We start from the raw sequence: 20,870 nt of genomic DNA, 5'->3' as shown, positions 1-20,870 counted from the left end.
TTTGACACCCCTGATCTACAGTATTTCTCTAAAGTTGGTTGATCCTTAAATTGCCTGCTGATTGAGTCTGCAAACCCACTCATTTGCATATTTTTCTTTAACTGTCTGAATGGCAACATATAATTCCTAGTTTTTGGAATTTCTGCTCAGCAACCACTTTATGTAGATTCCTTCACACTTGCTAAGCTGATCCACATGAACCAGAAACAGGAAAGCCAAAATCCTTATATTCCTGAATCTGTACTCAGTGCAGTTAGTCTTTCAATTTAAGCTTGATTGTATATTGATTGAATTTTCTGTAAAAAAAGTGCATCTAAGCAACCTATTTCTTGCCTTGCAGTGGATATGGATCACCGACTTTTTCTTCAAAGGAAAAGGATCAGAGTTCAAAGACAAGTGCAAAAGCTTTGTACGGTAAGATTCACTAGTTGACGCTGAGCTTATAATTGGATCATGAATGCAAACTCTTAATTAAGCTAGGTGCGCTGAACTTATGGAGAAATGATTTAGAGCCATCAGCCACTGTATTCTATAGCATCCGTGCGTGTGATCCTTCATTGTGTACAGGTAGTCCACAACTTACAACCATTCATTTACTATTGTTTGAAGTTACAACAGCATTGAAAAAAGTGACTTACGACCAGTCCTCACACTTACAACTGTTCCCATGGTCACATGTTCTAAATTTGGGCACTTGGCAACCACATGTATTTATGACAGCCAATACAATATGTTTATCACTGGTGACCTTCCCAACAAGCTAAATCATTGGAGAAAGCTAGATTCTCTTAACGATGGCAAGATTCATTTAACAACTGCAGTGATTCACTTAACAACCATGGCAAAACAGATTGTAAAATCATGAGTGGCACTCTTAATCACCACCTTTCTTAGCAATGGAAATTCTGTTCCCAATTGTAGTTGTAAATCGAGGACTACCTGTACAGCAAATATACAAAGTATACAAATAAGACAGGACAGGACAGGACAAGACCAAGACCAACAACTTTTATTATCATTTTTTTACTGTGGCCACACTTGCACACATTAAAAATAAAATTCTGTTGCCTGCTCTCAAAAGTGTACACATACATACATATATATAGACATGCTATATACATACATCTGCCCACCTAGCAGTTCGAAAGCATGTAAAAATGCAAGTAGAAAAATAGGGACCACTATGGTGGGAAGGTAACAGCGTTCCGTGCGCCTTTGGCGTCTAGTCATGCCAGCCACATGACCACGGAGACGTCCTCGGACAAACGCTGGCTCTTCGGCTATGAAACGGAGATGAGCACCGGCCCCTAGAGTCGGAAACGACTAGCACGCATGTGCGGGGGAACCTTTACCTTTACCTATATACATACAAGCCAAAATTTTTAACATACATATGTATATATCTACACCCTTACATATAAATACACATACATATTAATCACTGTTCATCCTGAATACATAGCGGCAAGAGAAAGCTTAATCTACCTCCTTCTTCCTCCCATTCACAGGATGATTGTCCATCCAACAATTAATTAGAGCTAAAGGTACATTAGGCCCACAACAGTATATCATCTAGCTCATACCTCATATACTTCTTGGATGGGAAGATAATTCTCAGCAGGTCTTCTGAAAACAAATGAGACTAGACAGATGAATTTAATTTTGGCTAGAGAGTACTTGATTTACCCTGATGCTAGACTATATAGGGCTTTGTAAGTAACAACCAGGTCTAAATTGATCCCAGAAGACTTCTTATAAGCACATAACTTTGTCCCTTTTTTCTCTTGATTTGATGTTAGATCCTTACATGCAACATTTTGTAAAGGACAGATAAAAAAGTAATGACTTGTAAAGGCAGGAAACGTCAAATCAGTTATGGGCCCCCGGTTTTGTTGACTGCACAGTTTTTAGCAAACACAGGTTGATTTCTATTTGATTTGCCAACTGATCCTTATTAAAAGCCTGTTTCTGAATGTTGCATTTAATAAAGCTCTGCTTTCTTTTCTTTATTTCTTCTCTTTTTCTTTGTTCTTTAGTACTGTGTGTGACAACCAATTTTCCATTGCAAGTCTATATGTCAACACTATTGCCTTGACATCGTCCCAAATGGAAGTAATCACTGGGTATAGGATTGATCTAAATGTTCCTTCTTTTCTTTTCTTTTGAAAAATAATAATTCTCGGGAACAAGATGGGTTTTATTTCTTCAGATCGTCATCCAAGCAAAAAACCGAAAAAGGTAGCGGGTGACAACAGGCTTTGCTGTTCTGGTTGTGTGTGTACGTGTGTGCATGCGCACACATCCGTGTATGCATGCACATTTTCAGTGCAGATCTTTTTTAGGGGGGGGGAAGGCTACGCAAATGAAAATATTTCAACATGTTGACACAATCAAGTGCTTCTGACGTTTAATAATGGTTTGTTGGACACAAAAATGACTGAGGTACTTTCCAATGGGGCAAGTTTGTGCTTCCAAAATACATCAAGACAGGGAAGGATGTGGATAGTGAAGCTCTTGTAAAGCATCAGTGAGTAGGCAGGGGAAGGTTATGTTAAGTCCTTTGCATGCCATGCTTTTCAGAAAATAATAACCAAGGACATTCTGTCCAGATGAGATGCTCTGATCTTCTGAATATAAATTGCTATCACATCCCATGTTACAGAGGTCCCCAACTCCAGAGCCACAGACTGCAAACAGTCCTTGGCCTGCCAGGAACTGAGTCAAGCAAGCAAGCGAAGCCCCATCGGTGCGTGCACAAGATCCAGGCAATGTACAAAACCATACAAACACACAGAGGCCTTGGAAAAACCTCCCCCCACGGAACTGGACCCTGGCACCCAACAGATTGGGGACTATTGCCATACTATACTGGAGAAGAGCATTATAGAGAAAAGAATGATAGCTAAACAAATCTAGGACAGTAAATTATGGAAAAAAATCTAGAAGCTCATAAAATATGAAGAGGTTATTGTTGTGTACTGGGTTCTTTGCAGCAAGCAGGAGACGAGGCGAGAGAGTTCAGGCAGGAACATGCTTTATTGAATGCAGGAACTGAACTGTTAACCAAGGCTTCTACGCAGCTATTTATACTCTGGCCACTAGGTGGCAGCCAATAGGTTTAAAGGAACCTATTGCCATCCTAGAGCCAACCAATGGTGGTCCTGGAGATGGCTTGTCTGAGGAGCCGGCGACCGTTACCCATCTCCCCGCTTAAGCAATCTCACAGCATTCAAAACCCACGTGGTACAGTTCAAGTAAACTAGGCCCAATACATTACAGTTATGGTCATCTTGCATTTAGAAAATGTGAATACCATCACGTGGGCCACCTTTTGGTAAGGCTGGCCGTATCTCAATGCCTAACTGAAGACGAGGGGAAGGTAGCAACATAGCACCTCTTAAGAACTGAGCTAAAAAAAATGCTGTAAAAATATTTCTGATAGATAGAATGAACTAAAGAGCACAATATTCAGGTCGCATGTGGCTAGAAAACATATTTATATATATATACACATATATATACACATATATATACATATATATACATATACATATACATACATTTTTTATATATATATATATATATATATATATATATATATATATATATATATATATATATATATATATATATATATATATATATATATATATTCTGAGACCAGCCCATCCACTCAAAACACACCCCCACCCAATCAGAACACACCCACCATTCAAAACACACTCCCACCCAATCAGAACACACTTAATCCCCCACCCAATCAGAGCACACCTCCACCCACACAGAACACACCCCTTCTGGCAGTTTAAAAAAGAGGAACAAACAGCCACTACCACATGCTTCTCCCAGAAGAAGGAAGCTGAAGCCACAAGCCTGATGATGACGGATGGGATATATATATATATATATATATATATATATATATATATATATATATATATATATATATATATATATATATATATATATATATATATATATATATATATATATATATATATATATATATATATATATATATATATATATATATATATATATATATATATATATATATTCTTATATATATATAAGAATTTCCATTGCTAAGCAAGGCAATTGTTAAATGAGCCAGGACATTGTTAAGTGAATCTGGCTGCTCTCATTTACTTTTCTTTTTTAATTAGTGAGCTGGGAAGGCTGCAAATGGCAATCAACTGAATTTTGATCAGGTCAACGGTGAGGATGGTACAATGATTGTAAATCACTTTTTTCAATATGGTTGTAACTTTGAACGGTAGCTAAACTAATGGTTGTAAGTTGAGGATTACCTATATCTCACTGTCACTAACTGATGGCTGCCTGGTTACATCTATTCCCCAAGACAGGAAGGAAGTCATTTTTAGAAAATTATTATACCATCTTTAGTAACGGACATTTAAATGCTATCTATATTCAGTTTTTGTGATGGAAATTATTTTCACTAGGCTGTTTTTTTTTTAAAGTACCTATTTCCTGGAAAGATGTACTTCAGTTGTATTATTCATCTAGCAGAAAAATGAAGATTTAAAAAATGTTGGACACGGTAAAATTCACATGTCAACAGAATTGTTGATGGGTTCTTGTCATTGCCTGCTAATATATTGAAAGGAAACTAGGACACTGTTTCCTGTCATCACCCATTGTTTCTCAGAGTATTGTTTAGTCCTCTCCATTTCAATTATGGCAAATTTAATTTGAAAATATCTGGGAAAACCCTGTCTTTTGTCTACATGAACTTATCCTCCACTATTGACCTGTTTTTATTATTAATTGCTATGAATGCTGAGGTGAAAAGATGTGATAAATTTAATAAATGAACCGATGAATCAGAAATAACAAAGTAAGGGTTAGGGTTAAGGCCTGCAGAATTGATGCTATAGCAACTGGTGAAAGAATCATTTATTAATTTTGAGTAGGCATGGATCATGTAATGAAATATGGATAGAGTTCACTGAAAGGCTTCTGTAGGAGCATTTATTCATACACAAACACATACATACTGTGTGTTCACATATATAACACACACACACACACACATATACTGCATATATAGGGGTGTGATGGCTCAGTTAAAGATGCTAAGCTCTTTAAGTTCAAGATCTGAACACTGCACAATGAGGCGTACATATACAGTATATATGTACTGACATATATAAAAGGTAAAGGTTCCCCCACACATGCGTGCTAGTCGTTTTCGACTCTAGGGGCCGTTGCTCATCTCCATTTCAAAGCTGAAGAGCCAGCGCTTGTCCGAGGACGTCTCCATGGTCATGTGGCCAGCATGACTAGACACCAAAGGTGCATGGAACGCTGTTACCTTCCCACCGTAGTGGTCCCTATTTTTCTACTTGCATTTTTACATGCTTTCGAACTGCTAGGTTGGCAGAAGCTGGGACGAGTAACAGGCGCTCACTCTGCTACGCAGCACTCGGGATTCGAACCGCCAATCTACTGATCTTCTGATCGACAAGCTCAGCGTCCTAACCCACTGAGCCACCGCATTGCTACTGACATGTACACACACACATATACACATATACACACATATACACCTGCAGACAATGAATATATACTTTATAAATTAATGTCTTTTGCTTAAAGTTTTCTCTAGTTGTTTGCTTAATAACATTTTTCAGGTTTTTCCCCACGTAAAATTGGAGGTATCAGGGCAACATTTCGACGAAATCTCATCCGTCATCCTCAGGCTGGTTTTTAAGGGGGTTACTCCACATACAAACTCCTCAACACAGATCCCACCACCTACCTGGAAAAAACCACAAAATCCAAATAAAAGCCACCCCCATCAGTGAAGAGATCCAGCAAACAATCATTCCCAGAGAAAAATCATCCAGATGTCCCAAGCTCTATAGTCTCCCCAAGATACACAAAGAAGGAACCCCACTCAGACCCATAGTCAGCTCCATAGGCTCAGCTCTACAAAATCTAGCCAAATTTCTTGCCAAACAACTACAGCCTTATGCAAATTCCATCACCTCACACGTACAAAACTCATTCCAATTCATAGAGATCATAAGTAAACTAAACTTACAGCCCTGTGACCTACTTGTGAGCTTCGATGTCATATCCCTCTTTACCCAAGTGCCAATCAAAGAAGCCTTGACAGCTATCCTAAATAAATACAACCCCCCTAAACACATCCTAGATCTGACCAACCACTGCCTATCAAACACATACTTCATCTACAATGGACAAAGATACAAACAAATGGAAGGAGCACCCATGGGATCACCCCTTTCACCTGTCATCGCAAACCTCTACATGGAACACTTTGAAACCCTCGCTCTAGAAAAATCCAACCACAAACCCAAACTCTGGCTCAGATACGTAGATGACACCTTCGTAATCTGGCCACATGGCAAAGAAAAACTGGATGACTTCCTCACACACCTCAATAGCCTACACCCCAAAATACAGTTCACCATGGAAACAGAAGCTAACAATCAACTTCCCTTCCTTGATGTCTTAGTCTACAAGAAATCCAACGGCTCCCTAGGACACACTATCTACCATAAGAAAACACACACAAACCACTACCTGAATGCACTCTCATACCACCACCCAGCACAGATCAACTCCGTAGCCAAGACACTCATCTCCAGAACAAAACACCTAGCTAACCAACAACACCTAAAAACTGAACTACACACTCTCACTAACGTACTAACAGCCAACGGATTCCAAAGAAACATGATTACCAACTTAATCCGAAAGAGAGACACTCACAAAAATCCAAGACAGAGAACAAGAAAATGGCAAAGCCCTCCTCCTATACTTAAAAGGGATCACAGACAGAATCAGCAAGATCCTCCACAAACACAATATCAAAACAGCTTTCTGCACAAACAGAAAAAATATCCACCATCCTAAGAAACCCCATAATTGAGTTAGAAAACCAAGGAGTATATGAAATCACATGCCCCACCTGCCCCACCACATACATCGGACAGACCAACAGAAGAATAAGTGCACGCATTGAAGAGCACAGGAACTCAGTCAGAAAGGGAGAACAAACTTCATCCCTGTTCCAATACTTTAAAGCCACTGGACACGAAATTGATTTTAAAAAAACCAGAACTATCGCCAAAATTGAACATTTTAACAACAGAATAATCAGAGAAGCCATCGAGATAGAAAATCGCCCCCACAGCATGAATAAACAAGATGATACCTCTCGCCTACCAGCCATTTGGAAACCCACCTTGATTGACAGACGAGTCCCAACCACCAAGAATGATACCAGACCAAAACTCATGATAACATCACATGACATCACCACTACACATCCATTCAAAAAGCAAATCCGAACCCACAACGATAACAACACACAACCACAAAACAGAAAACCTAACTACAGCTGCAACATTAGCCACTTTAAACCCCTCCAAACCACACAATAAGCAAACTGACACCCACTATAAAAACATGGCACCACCACAAACACGGAACCTAACAAAAGCAGCACAACTCACCAGTTCAGGTCTAAGGCTAGCAGCTGAGACCAGCCCATCCACTCAAAACACACCCCCACCCAATCAGAACACACACCCCATTCAAAACACACTCCCACCCAATCAGAACACAGCTAAGCCCCCACCCAATCAGAGCACACCTCCACCCCATCAGAACACAGCCAAGCCTCCACCCACAGAACACACCCCCTCTGGCAGTTTAAAAAAGAAAAAAAAACAGCCACTATCACACACTTCTCCCAGAAGAATGAAACTGAAGTCACCAGCCTGAGGATGACGGATGAGATTTCGTCGAAACGTTGCCCTGATACCTCCAATTTTACGTGGGGAAAAACCCGAATGACCAAAGATATATATTTCAGCATGTTATGAGAAATGCTATTGGCAGGTTGTGTGAATCGGGCATTTCTCTTAAGCAGCGATATATCCTTTACATGTATTCGTTTGGGCATGGTATATTATGCAGGCCCAGCAATTGTGTTTTGTTAATTCAGGTTTAGCGTTAAGTGTGTAGTGTGATTTCAGATAAAATGTTAAAAGTGATTGCCTTGTGGTGTCATTTGCTTCTGCCTTTCCCCTCCCAAATGGAGTGTTTCTTCTCCAGTTACGTGTTGTGTGTGCGAAGACTGCTATTTTCATTGCTTATGTAAAGGCAATGATGAATTCACATCTAGGCATTTTGGGAGGCTGAGTTGGCCATCTCTGAATGTGAAGAGCCGTTGGCTTTTGATTAAGGGGCAAGAAGATATCTAGTAAATTGGCCCTTTAAAACAGTTTACAGCTCCCGTATGTGAAGCAATCCAGGAACTTTCTGAAGGAGTGTGATGTGATCTTACTGCTAAAGCAAAGCAGATATCATTATAAGTTGTTTTCATAAGGCAGGCGCCTGGAAACCAGATGAAATCTACTCTGGAATCTGGTGAAAAAGTTAGCAGGCAGATTTTAATTATCATTGTCCACTTCAAAAAGCTATTTCAGGTAGACCTCGACCTACAACCACAGTTGGGCCCGAAATTTCTTTTGCTAAGCGAGGCAGTTGTTAAATTAGTTGCTCCCGTTTGTTAAGCGAATCATGCAGTCATTAAGTGAAGCAGGTGGTCATTCAGTGGATCTGGCTTCTCCCATTGACTTGGCTTGTCAGAAGCCGGCTGGGAAGGTCACAAATGGTGATCACATGATCCAGGGACAGTGCAACCGTCCTAAATACATGCCAGTTGCCGAGTGCTCAAATTTTGATCATGCCGCAATGGTCATGTGAAAACTGGTCATCGCTAACTTTTTTTCAGTGCTGTTGTAACTTTGAAGGGTCACTAAATGAGTGGTTGTAAGTCGAGGACTACCTGTATTGAGAATATTGTAATAGCATGGTGAAATTTAAAGGAGAAGAAGTTCATCATGACTGTAAATGGTTGCCTGCCACAATGGACGGTTCCAACTTTGTCCATACCAAGCAAACTCAGATACGCAGACAATCTGTGGAGTGTAGCCTGTCAGAATCCATTTATATCACATTCATAAATGTATGTTTAAAACATTATCCCCCCCCTGGATTCTGCCATCTCCCGAGGAAGGAGGAGCAGATGTGGATTCAGCTTGCCTTAGGTTATTTCAAAGACCAAGGGAAACCTTTTGAACTGGGGGAACAAAGGGGAGGGTTACGGAAGAAGGCATCTGGCCTGTGTCTCCATTTGAATCTGTAAAGGAAGAAGGCAATAACCGTAAAGATCCGAAGTTCCCTTTTTCCCACGAAAGGGATGACATGAAGTAAATGATGGGGGGGCTGACCAAATGGGGTTGAGGGAAGGGGGGTTGAACCGGGAACTCTTTATAAAGTTTCAATCTGTAAAACAATACCAGGTCCTGTCTTGTATTTCCACAACCAAACATGTCCTAGTAAAAATTCCTTTTGGACTAGAACTGACTCCAAGAGTTTTTGTTTTCCTAAGACGTGAATTGGGGTGGGTCCTGACATAGCCAGAGATTTGGTTTACCACCTTAAGTCAATCAGGAAGTTCGATAGAGAACCAGAACGATCTAGTTCACACACCTGGCTAAGCTGTGGCTTACTTAATTATGAGTTTTTGAATAAGCCCCAATTTGTTGGGTTCAGCCAATATGCTAAGTTCTGAATAGTTTGCAAGTCTCAACCACAGCAACTTTAAGATATGTGGACTTCAACTCCCAAAACTCAGAATTCCTATACTAGTTAGAGAATGCTGGGAGTTGAAGCTAACACATCTTAGTGGAGTGGAGTGGAGTGGAGTGGAATGGAATGGAGTGGAGTGGAATAGAGTAGAGTAGAGTAGAGTAGAGTGGAGTGGAGTGGAGTGGAATGGAACGGAACGGAACGGAACGGAACGGAACAGAATAGAATAGAGCTGGAAGGGACCTTGGAGGTCTTCTACTCCAGCCCCCCACATAAGCAGGAGAACCTATATCATCTCAGACAAGTGACTGCCATCATGGCTGATTTCACTTAACATACTGAGCCAAAACCAAAATAACCACTTTATGGCTGATGAATCAGTCCATTGTCTGAGGATTAAATCTGAATCAGTTACAATAGATTATAAGCCTGTCGAGGGATATTTATTATCTTATAATCGTAATTCAGGGATAAGTAACCGGTGCCAGCACAGATCCCCACCCATCAATATTTTTAAATAAATTAAATATTCTAATATCTTCTTTTTTCCATTCTTGATAAAAAATCAGAGCAAAGGAAGAATTATGCACGAGACAGCATCAGTAGCATTTCAGAGATAACACAGTACCGTGTGGAGGTAAGATTTTTTTATTATTATTTTTATCTTATTTATGTACATCAGATGTCCATAGATAGCTATAGTTGGTTTTTTCTATTCTCTCCATTTTATTTTGTAAGCAACGTGTTTTGCTTTTTCAAAAATAATCTCTCCAAATTGTATAAGTACCTGCTCTGCTGATCCTTTGATAAACATACATCTTCTTTTCTTTTGCCAACCTGTCAGCACCTGACCACTTTTGTTCTGGATCGGAAAGAAGCCATGATCACAGTTGATGATGGAATAAGGAAGCTGAAACTCTTGGATGCCAAGGGCAAGGTCTGGACCCAAGATATGATTCTTCAAGTGGATGACAAAGCTGTCAGTCTAGTGGACTTAGAATCTAAGGTAAAGACTCAGTGATAAGGTTGACATGTTGGCAGAGTTGGGAGAACATTTTCAGAGTTTTGATTAGAGCCTGGCACATATTAACTGATGAAGGTTATCCAACCAATTTCTGAGCAGGGAAATTAGATTTATGGACAATTTCTTTCAGTTTCACCAGGGAAGAAAAAATTCTCCAGACTCTGATCCTTTGAAAAATTGTCAAAATCTAATTCTCATTCATGAAATAACAATGAGAAATATGGGGGAAATCAGAAGAATCTATCCTTCTGGCCACCAGTTTTATATTATTTTTCCTAACTTTTTTTTCCTGTTGACACATCTAGAGTCATAGTATATACGGGGGTACCAATATATTGGGGAGGCAAGAGAAGGATTTTAACCAGGTTGAAGAATTTTGTATCTCCTGCTTCTTCCCATTTGCCTTTCAGAATGAACTTGAGAACTTCCCCTTGAACACCATACAGCATTGCCAGGCTGTGATGAATTCATGCAACTACGACTCCATCCTTGCTCTAGTGTGCAAAGAGCCATCCCAGAGCAAAGCAGATCTCCATCTTTTCGAGTGTGATGAAGTGAAGGTAGGGCAAAATACTGCAGTTGAACACATGGAGCTGGAATATATGAGGTTTATTTGCTTACTTATTTATTTTGTTCCATAACCTTACCCTGCTGTCTTCGATCTGTCACCTTCTAGACCTGCTGGATCTTAAATTTTGAATTAGCAGGAAATTCTAGGAGCTGTAGCATCAGTGCACTAGGAAGATGGTAGGCGACGGAAAACCTAAATATGCCATTCATATATAAGAACTGAACAAGATCTTTTTCATACCTTGGGTATGAACAGGACCCATTAGGTCTACTTTAACCAGTGCCACCTAGTTGGGTAATAAAACAACCCTCAGAGATCAGCAAGGACTCCTTATTTCAACCCTGAGCTACAAATATTCTCTTCTGTTGGTATGTTTGTCCCCTCAGAGTTCTAAGCAGAGTTTTAAGCATAGACATTATTTAGCATCCTGCTTTAATAACTGTTAGGTGTGTCTTTAGCGTGTGAAGTTTGGCCATGAGGGTTCCTCCACTCTAAAGCATCTTACTGTAGAAGGTGGTAATAATAATAATAATAATAATAATAATAATAATAATAATAATAATAATAATAATAATAATAATAATAATAATAATAATATAGTGACATGGCAGCAGCCCGTGTCAACCATTAGTGCCAGTCAATTTGAGTGTTCAGTTGACTGAGTTTCATGCTTTATGAATAAAAGTTTTATAATAGTAGTAGTAGTAGTAGTAGTAAAGTTGTAAGGGACCTTGGAGGTCATCTAGTTCAACCCCCTGCTCAGGCAGGGTACCCTATACCATTTCAGACAAATGGCTGTCCAGTCTCTTCTTAAAAACGTCCAGTGTTGGAGCATTCACCACTTCTGGAGGCAGGTTGTTCCACTGGTTGATTATTCTGTTAGGAAATTTCTCCTTAGTTCTAGGTTGCTTCTCTCCACCCCCTCTGTTCAAGAAAGTTTTTTAAACCTATCTGTGGAGGTTCCCAATCATCCAGGTCATTGTTGTCCCAAAGGTGCTTTTTTCTGAAAGGCAACTGGACTTTCATGGGGTTTTTCCCCCCCCTTTGAAAATGTTTCACTTCTCATCCAAGAAGCTTCTTCAGTTCATGTGCCAGCTGGCAGGGGGTCCTGAAGGAGAAGCTACTGTCTGGAGGTGGTTGATACACAAATAGAGGAGGCACTAATTGAGGAGGTCTCCCACCTCTCCCCTCCGTACCCCTGATTTATTTATTCATTATTTTTTTTAGCTTGTTGCCGTTTTTGTAATTTTATTTCACTTTTATATTTATAATCGTTGTTACATGTCGTTGTTCCTGAGGGAAGCTTCCGAGAGTCTCCTGAATCACAAGATGGCTGGCAAATAAGTTGGGTGGGTTGGTTTGATTGATTAAATGATCACCATCAATCTTGCACAGCAGTTGAGTTTGCAGGAAACTGATAGCAGCATTTAGGTTCATCCCTGTATAATTAATGAGATTTTCATAACACTGAGTTACACTTAATCAGCTTGTTGTGTGACACTTCAGGATCATTTCGAGAAAAGCTGTTCTGAAAATGCTTGTGGTGGCTGAGTGACACATAAATAAAAGAATGGTTAAACAGTAGCGTGGAATTTATAAAGATACTGCAATTGGAGACCTATTTCACTATTTTGCTTTTCCAGACAAAGCATAATGATATATAGATTTGGCTTTTAGAACATGACTTGCTTGCTGAGATGCTGAAGACCTAGTTGGCCATGTAATAATTTCAGCTCCTAAGCAGACTTAATATTCAAATTCTTATTTTTAAAAAATAATAGTTACCGGTATTCTGCCTGTGTTTGGAAATACAAATGCCTACATTGTTGCTTATGGCCAATAATCCTGAATAGTGTTTGACTTCCTGCCAACCAGCATCCATAAATATTATGGATTTCTCCGCATAATAATCCTCCTGTGATAACTTAGTGCATAAATGAATTGGAGCAATGAGTGGCATTTGGAGCATAATTGAGCTCTGTAAAGAAATACAAATATGAAATAAGTAGATCTTTAGAAGCAAGTGGAACCCTTCCAAAATGAATGTGGAGGAATTCCTTAAACGCTTGGTCAGCAATTAGTTTCCCCAGAAGTCCATTTTGAAATGGAAGTAAAAGATAATGAATCGCAGTAATGTGACTGATCAGTAAAGGATCTGGAACTCAGGATGGAAATCTTGGCAAAAGTATCCATCTAGGGTGCCACAATTGCAAAGAAGGGAAATGTATGCATGGAATCATTAGAATGTTAATTAAAAATAACACCTCTAATGCTTTTATATAAATCCGCGGTGAGGCTACACTCCCCAAAGGATTTTATAGTGATAAAAATAGGGCCAACCAAAATCATTAGGGAAAATGATTTTAGGAGGGGAATCTTTTACTTCAGAACAAAAACAAGAAAAGGAGAGACACGCTAGAAATATAAAATCATGAGTTTTTGATTGGGGGGAGGTCAATCATAATGTTAGAACTAGGAGCCCTCCAACAAAACGAAATGCCGAGAGATTCAGGACCAGGAAAATAAAGTAATTTTTTATATTGTGCAAGAAATTGATAGCCTCAGGATGTGGCTACTATGGCCTTGGCTTGGCTACCAGTTTAGATTATGGTGATGATGATTAAATTCATTTCACTTCTTTTGCTGCTGTATAAACTCAAGATGGCTTTCAACAACAACAAAGACAGGTAGTCCTTGACTTACGACCAAAATTGAGCCCAAAATTTCTCTTGTTAACTGAGACATTTGTTATTTTTTGTGTGAATGCATTAACATGGACACTGTATGACATAGGATAATGGGGCAGGGGGCTGTTGGCTAGCTCCAATAAGGCTTCCTTGTATTCCCATATTTTAAGACACTGAGCACATGTCTTCCAATTAGCTAGGATAGAAATTTGCCTTAACTGGTAACATGTATCCATTTAGCTTATTACACTTTGCCCTGATTTGGTCCCCAAACTTTTAGACTGAGGTTTTTTTTTCATCATTTGAATGTGTTCCTCTGAGTTGGAATCATGCCTGGCTGTATGCTGTGTGCTCTATCACTGCACTCTGCTACTCTCCATGTGAGTCCATTAACTGAAGGCTATAACTCAACCTGGGTAGGAAAAAAAAAAAACTTAGGGTAGCCATCTCGTAAGTGTCTAAAATGTGAAGGGGAAGGTTTTTGCTGCATCTCACGTTATTTAAATTCCCAAATCATCTAACGAAGTTGATTGGCCACTGTTTCCAGACGGAGTGAAGAAAGTACAGGTGGAAAGTTGAAAGTTTTATGGAATTTGCTGCTATAAGATGTGGTGGCAGCTCTGCCTGTAACGCCTTGGTGCATTCAATAGATGGCTTGCTCAAGCGTTCAGCAGTGCATCCAATTAATTGCTTCTGCTTCTGCTCAGGCTAACTTTATCCATGAAGATATTGAAAGTGCCATCAGCGATAGCAAAGGAGGGAAACCAAAGCAACGACTTGAAACCCTCAGGTAAAGTTGAAGCCTTGTCTTTGCAACTCTTTCCTAGCGTTTCAGGCAGGGCGTGCATTAAGAAGCTGGTCGTGCAGGCCATATATTTGGCCTGCCCGAAGTGACACAGATTCACTTTGATGAAGTGATTCGGGCTGTGAAGGGAACATGATTCGCTCTGATGAAGCAAAGAGATCAGCCCATTTATCTCGATAAAGGAATTCAGCTGGCCTCCAATTACTTCAGATCAGTGGTGTGGCAGAAGCCTGGCTTCAGTTCTTTCCCCAGCGCATTGGCTGAAGTGCTTCCAAATCTGCACATAGCTTTGGGACTGCACGTAGCAATGCGTGCCAAAGCCACACAGTTGGGCACACTGAAGCTGCTGAGCATTTGCTGAAGCAACTCAGCATGGGAGCACTTCAAGCCAGGGCTGAAGCAGCTTTGAATAGTGTTTGATCCAAAGTTTCATCAAAAGCTGGCAATTCTTCAGAGCTTCACACAGTCCTGCTGTATGTAAAACATCCAGTAACAGAAGCTGTAGATCTTTCATCCTACTTGCTAAGAACTTGAATAGGAGAATATATTGTTCTCCAGCGTTGCATGTCGGCTTCCTACCGGTGCCTGATTGGTCACATAAATAGAATGCTAAAATGAACAGATTTTTGATCGGATTCATGGTGGCTCTTATTAAGTTCTAGATAGGTGCAAAAGTAACTAATTAAGAAACACACTTGGGAGATCCCAGAGGTTTACAAAATTATTAAATACCCTTCCCTTCCTCCCTCCCTCCCCCCCCTCTCAATTTCTCTCTCTCAATAAAACCAAACCAAAAACTATCAAGTCAGGTGAAATAGGGTAATTGTAAAATGCATTCTTCCAATTCTACCCAGCTTGTGTTATTGCAGAGGAGAAAATGGTTATCTGCTACAGTAAATAGCTTGAAACCTAGCAACTCTTGTAATGCTTAAGAATGCACTAGAACATTTTGGTACGGTTTCCACTTGGGTTGATAAGCCAGCCCATTTTCAGAGTTGTCCTTCCTTAGGATTTTTTCAAATACTATGCGGACACTTTCCCTGTTTTAGTCACTGAAATTCCATTGTTGAAATTTGACAGACTTAAGCTTTTGCCATCTATTATTGAAATCTGAACTTCAGTAACAAATACCCCTAACATAAGAAGGTAGGAAAAGTTCAGTAGTTAAAATAGTCAAGAGAAAGGTAAACATTTTTCTTTATTTTCGTTGTGCTGGTTGTGCTCAGCTCAGAGTTGGTTTGTTTTTGTGATCACAAAAGAGTTGACACCAAACCTTGATACCTATTCAAATCAAATTAAATGGGTTCTATATTTTTGCCCACCTAGCAGTTCGAAAGCACGTAAAAAAAGAAATGCAAGTAGAAAAATAGGGACCACTACGGTGGGAAGGTAACAGCGTTCCGTGCGCCTTTGGCGTCTAGTCATGCTGGCCACATGACCACGGAGACGTCCTTGGACAAGCACTGGCTCTTTGGCTTTGAAACGGAGATGAGCACCGGCCCCTAGAGTCGGAAACGACTAGCACGCATGTGCAGGGGAACCTTTACCTTTACCTATATATTTTTGTGCTGAGATGGTTCTGCTATGGAAACATATAAACTTTAGTGGCGCAGTGGTTAGAATGTAGTATTGCAGAAAACTCGGCCCACAGCCTGGAGTTTGATCCTGACAGGGCTCAAGGTTGACTCAGCCTTCCATCCTTCCGAGGTCAGTAAAATGAAGACCCAGACTTGTTGCAGGCAACTTGCAAATAAGGCTTCTTCATTATAAAGCACCCAAAGAGTGCTGCAAAGCACTATGGGGGCGTATATAAGCCTAAATCCTATCGCTATTGGTAAAACCAAAAGGTGGGTGGATGAACAGACAGACAGATGGACAGACTGGCAATACAGACTGGCCAGTAACAAACATCTGAAATAGGAGATCGTATGTTATATCATTATTATTTTTTCCTGCCTTAGGATGATTTCCAGATCAGAGAGTGCCATTCCTCCACCTCCTACAGCCCCAGCTCCTGTCCCCCCAGGGACCGTTACACAGGTGGATGTCCGGAGCCGGGTGGCAGCTTGGTCTGCGTGGGCAGCTGAAAAGGGAGATTGTGAGTATTGCTGAAACTTTGAGATGCGATTCAAAGACTCAGAGTGTTTTGCTCTGGACATTATTGAGCCTTGCCTTAGGGCAGGGTTAGGCAACCTTGGCTCTTTTATGACTCGTGGACTTCGACTCCCAGAATTCCTGAACCAGCTGGCTCAGGAATTCTGGGAGTCAAAGTCCACGAGTCATAAAAGAGCCAAGGTTGTCTAACCCTGCCTTAGGGCAATATGACTCATTATCCTACAGTAAATGTCCTGGAAGAATTAATTGAAGGTATTCTACTCTCATTTAGCTTATGTTTCAACAGTTGTTTTAGTTTACTTTTTTAAAAAATATTTTGACCCACGTCTGGGAGGTCACTCCATAAAGAGATTAAAATTGGGTTTCTAGCAAAATAATGGGAGCATCATTCCAATTCATGTTTAAAAGATAGAAACGTTTGGATTTCTTTGCAAGTATATTAGCAAGACAGTTGCTTGTAGCCTTAGCAAGCTAAGTACATATTTTGAATTGACAATAGGTTGCTATTATTTTTTTCAAGATGAGTATGAGGTCCTTATGTACAATGTTTCCTGTATCCCTCCAATATCTGAGATTCCCTGGGAGGTATAATAGGACCAAGGGCCTCTACCATGATAGTCCTCTAATTAAGGGGTATATATTCTGGGTGGTGTGACTCTGCTCTCTTTTTCCAATTCCAGGCAACTGTGTAGCATTTTCCAAATATGTAAATGTTGAACTTTCGTTTCAGGTTTCATAGGCTGGATTGAGGCACACCGTTTCATTCATTACTGAGTTTCCAATTCTCACCATAGATTGAATGTTAAGCTTACCCAACCATCTGGGTTCTCACAAAATCCTAAGCCATAGTCATTACACTTTTCACACTTGGCACTGGTGGCCAAGATTTCATCAAAGCGATGGCCTTGAAAAATGCAAGGGCTAAAACTTCCATGATACCCAAACCCACAATGACCTATTGAGCTGGAAGAAGCTGCAAATCACAACACAGTTGGGGAAAGAAAAAAAACCTTCATAATCATGCATTATTTGTTGGCTGTTGAATGCAACAGACTTTCTTGTTTCATTCATAGGAAAACCAGTCAATCTTATCATGTTGTGCAAATATGAACACTACATTTTTCAGTAACCTTGGTCAAATTGGTGGTCTAATCACAGCCACTGTGTCTCTCCCCTGAGGAAGCTTCTGTTCATCTCCTTGTTTCTTTAGGTGAGAAACCAAAGCAATACCATGAGCATGAAGAAACAGCTGAAATGATGGCAGCCAAGATTGACCGAGATGTTGTAAGTGGCCAAAGAGATTGTTTGCGAGAGGTTTTGATGTTTCTCAAACTTGGTGGAGCAGTTGATATTATCATTAAGTTCTACTCACGATTTTTTTCTCCCAACAATAAATTTTAGGGCTGTGAAATAGGAAAACATTTAATGGTGACTAATGTCAGAGCTGCCATCCTTTGCTGGCTACTATGTTTCGCTAGATCAGGGCTTTTCAACCAGTGGTACGGGTACCACCTGTGGTACATTGGCACCTGGCAGGTGGTACGCGACCATCCTAGAAAAGTGGTAGCGGGGGAGCGGAATGAGCTGAACCGGTGGCAGCACCGCACAAGCCTGAGCAAGAGATGGCTGGAGCTGCAGGGTTGTTAGGGCTCAGTGGAAATGCCAGGATCAGCGCTTCTTTGGGGCTGTCAGGGCTCAGTGGAAGTGCCAGGATCAGCGCCAGGCTCCAGCTGGAGCTCAGCGCTGATCCCGGTGCTTCTGCTGAGCCTTGAAGAAGCGCCAATCAGCTGGAATGTTGCAGCATCTCCAGGGTCTTGTGATTTACATTCAGATGCTTGGCAACTGATTCATATTTATGATGGTCACAGAGTACCAGGGTCATGTGAAGTGACCAAAACCTGCTGCAATCACCCAGCGTATGGGGGGGGAATAAAAACCAAACACCTCCCACCCCACCTCCACTGCCAATCCTCAACAGAAATGCTCACAACAATGAAAACCTCGGACATGAGGAAGAGCGCCGCTGGGCGGGCAGGCAGGTGTCTTGCTCGGTTGGAGCTTGGGGGGCACTTTTTTCAGTTCCATTGTAACTTCGAACAGTCACTAAGCGAACTGTTGTAAGTCGAGGACTACCTGTACTTCATCACTATTTTCCATTTATTTTTTTTTGGTCATCAAGTTTTTGACACCTTGCTAGGTAACTGGTGGTACTCGAATGTTGCCATATCCTAAAAGTGGTACAATGGGTGAAAAGGTTGAAAAGTCCTGCGCTAGATCTCAGTCTGCCATAAGCTGTGGGGAGGAGGGAGCGGTAGGAAGACAGAATGTCAGAGCTGCCATCCTTCGCTCACAACTACGTTTTGCTAGATGCCAGTCTGCCATAAGCTATGGGGGGAGGGAGCTCTGGGAAGATGAGGGAAACCAAAAGGAATCTTCGTGCCATCCTGAGACATCCCAAGACCAAGAACTTGGGAATGAAATTAACACCTCTCCATCTATCCAACCGTTGCAGGGACAGTTACCAAAACATCTTATTCTAATATGACTGGACAATGGAGAGTTAGAGGGGTGGGGTGGAATGGGAAAGGGAAAGTTAACTAACGAATCTTTGTGCGCAAACTCTTAGTTCTGGCTTTGCTCTACTGCAGGGGTCCCCAACCCCTGGTCCATGGACCCAGTACCGGGCCACGGCATGCCAGCAACCGGTCCGCACAAACAAGCAAAAGCCCATTTGCAGAATGCAGACAGCACACAAAACCTTGCACTCTCTGGTCTGTGGAAAAACCTTTCTCCACGGAACCGGTCCCTGGTGCCTAAAAGTTTGGGGACCTCTGCTCTCCTGTAACCATTTGGCTATTAGAGATCTTTAGTAAAAATAATCTTTTTTCTACAAATGGAGTCGAGAGTATTTCTTTCCTAAGGGACCATGTCAGGATAGATCCATCAATTACGCTCGTTTATTTTGGAATTCCATTTGCCCAATACTTCAGTTATGGAAAGGAGTTTTAATAATCACCTGCCACTCCTTCCTTTTCTTTTTTTTATAAAGTTTTTATTGTTATTTTTTATTCTCTACATACATATGTTAGTTTTTCAAACAGCATGCGAGCTGGGTTCATAACATGCTAATACATATACAAATTCTACTCTTTGGTTCTCTCTTCTAACCATTTATAAAATAGATTCCAGCTTTTATAGTATTCTGTTACTTCTTTGTCTTTTAATCTCATGGTTAATCTGTCCATCTCTGCGCACTCCAATATCTTCTTTATTGCCTCTTCTTCTGACGGTATTTGTTCATTTTTCCAGCATTGTGCCTAACTTATTCTTCCTGCAGTTACAACATGTAAAACCAAATATAAATTTTGTTTGTTAGTCTTTTCTGGTACAATAGCTAATTAAAAAAAAAATTCAGGATTAAATGCTACATGTTCTCCTAACATTTTTTCTAGCCAAGCATGTATTTTTTTCCAATAAGCCTTTACTTTGTCACATGTCCACCAAATATGATAATATGTACCTAAATTATGTTTACATTTCCAACATTTACCTGATACATTTTTAAACATTTTTGCTAATCTAGCTGGAGGTAAATGCCATCTGTAAAACATTTTATACAGATTTTCTTTGTATGCAGTTGACATTGTCAATTTATAATTTCTCTCCCACAATTTTTGCCATTCTTCTAGATCTATGTTATAACCAAAGTTTTCCGCCCACCTTATCATTGTCCCTTTAATTTGTTCACTTTCCATCTCTAAAGTTAACAAAAAATTATACAATTTTTAAATTAATTTCTCATCAGAAGTTAATAATAGCTTATCGAACACATTTTGTTCTTTATAAAATCCATACATTTTCATATCTTTTTCATATCTGTTTTGTATTTGTAAGCGTACCCACCATGACATGTTGATACCCTGATGTTCCAATTCTTGTTTCGACTTTAATGTCCCATCAATATTTAAAATGTCTCTATACGTCCAAGTTTTTTCAAAATCTTAACAAGTT

At 40.3% G+C, this 20,870-nt stretch overlaps 1 protein-coding gene across 5 annotated transcripts in view; it reads left to right on the top strand.

The window, feature by feature from the left end:
* Window positions 1–20,870, top strand: part of EPS8 (EGFR pathway substrate 8, signaling adaptor) — a 270,753-nt gene that overhangs the window by 89,532 nt on the left and 160,351 nt on the right. For all 5 annotated transcript variants that reach the window (XR_014026992.1, XR_014026993.1, XM_081331801.1 and 2 more), the window contains exons 3-9: window positions 341–414; window positions 10,227–10,294; window positions 10,502–10,663; window positions 11,092–11,241; window positions 14,647–14,729; window positions 16,706–16,842; window positions 18,070–18,143. Coding sequence is in view for 3 of the 5 variants with exons in the window: in XM_081331801.1 (XP_081187927.1) it covers window positions 341–414; window positions 10,227–10,294; window positions 10,502–10,663; window positions 11,092–11,241; window positions 14,647–14,729; window positions 16,706–16,842; window positions 18,070–18,143 (748 nt within the window). In the remaining 2 variants the exon portion in view is untranslated. The remainder of the gene's footprint in view (window positions 1–340; window positions 415–10,226; window positions 10,295–10,501; window positions 10,664–11,091; window positions 11,242–14,646; window positions 14,730–16,705; window positions 16,843–18,069; window positions 18,144–20,870) is intronic.

Source organism: Vipera berus (genome assembly GCF_964194415.1).
Source record: "Vipera berus genome assembly, chromosome: 6".
Taxonomy (NCBI): domain Eukaryota; kingdom Metazoa; phylum Chordata; class Lepidosauria; order Squamata; family Viperidae; genus Vipera; species Vipera berus.
Note: the sequence above shows the minus strand (reverse complement) of the source record. Positions and strands in the feature narration are given on the sequence as shown.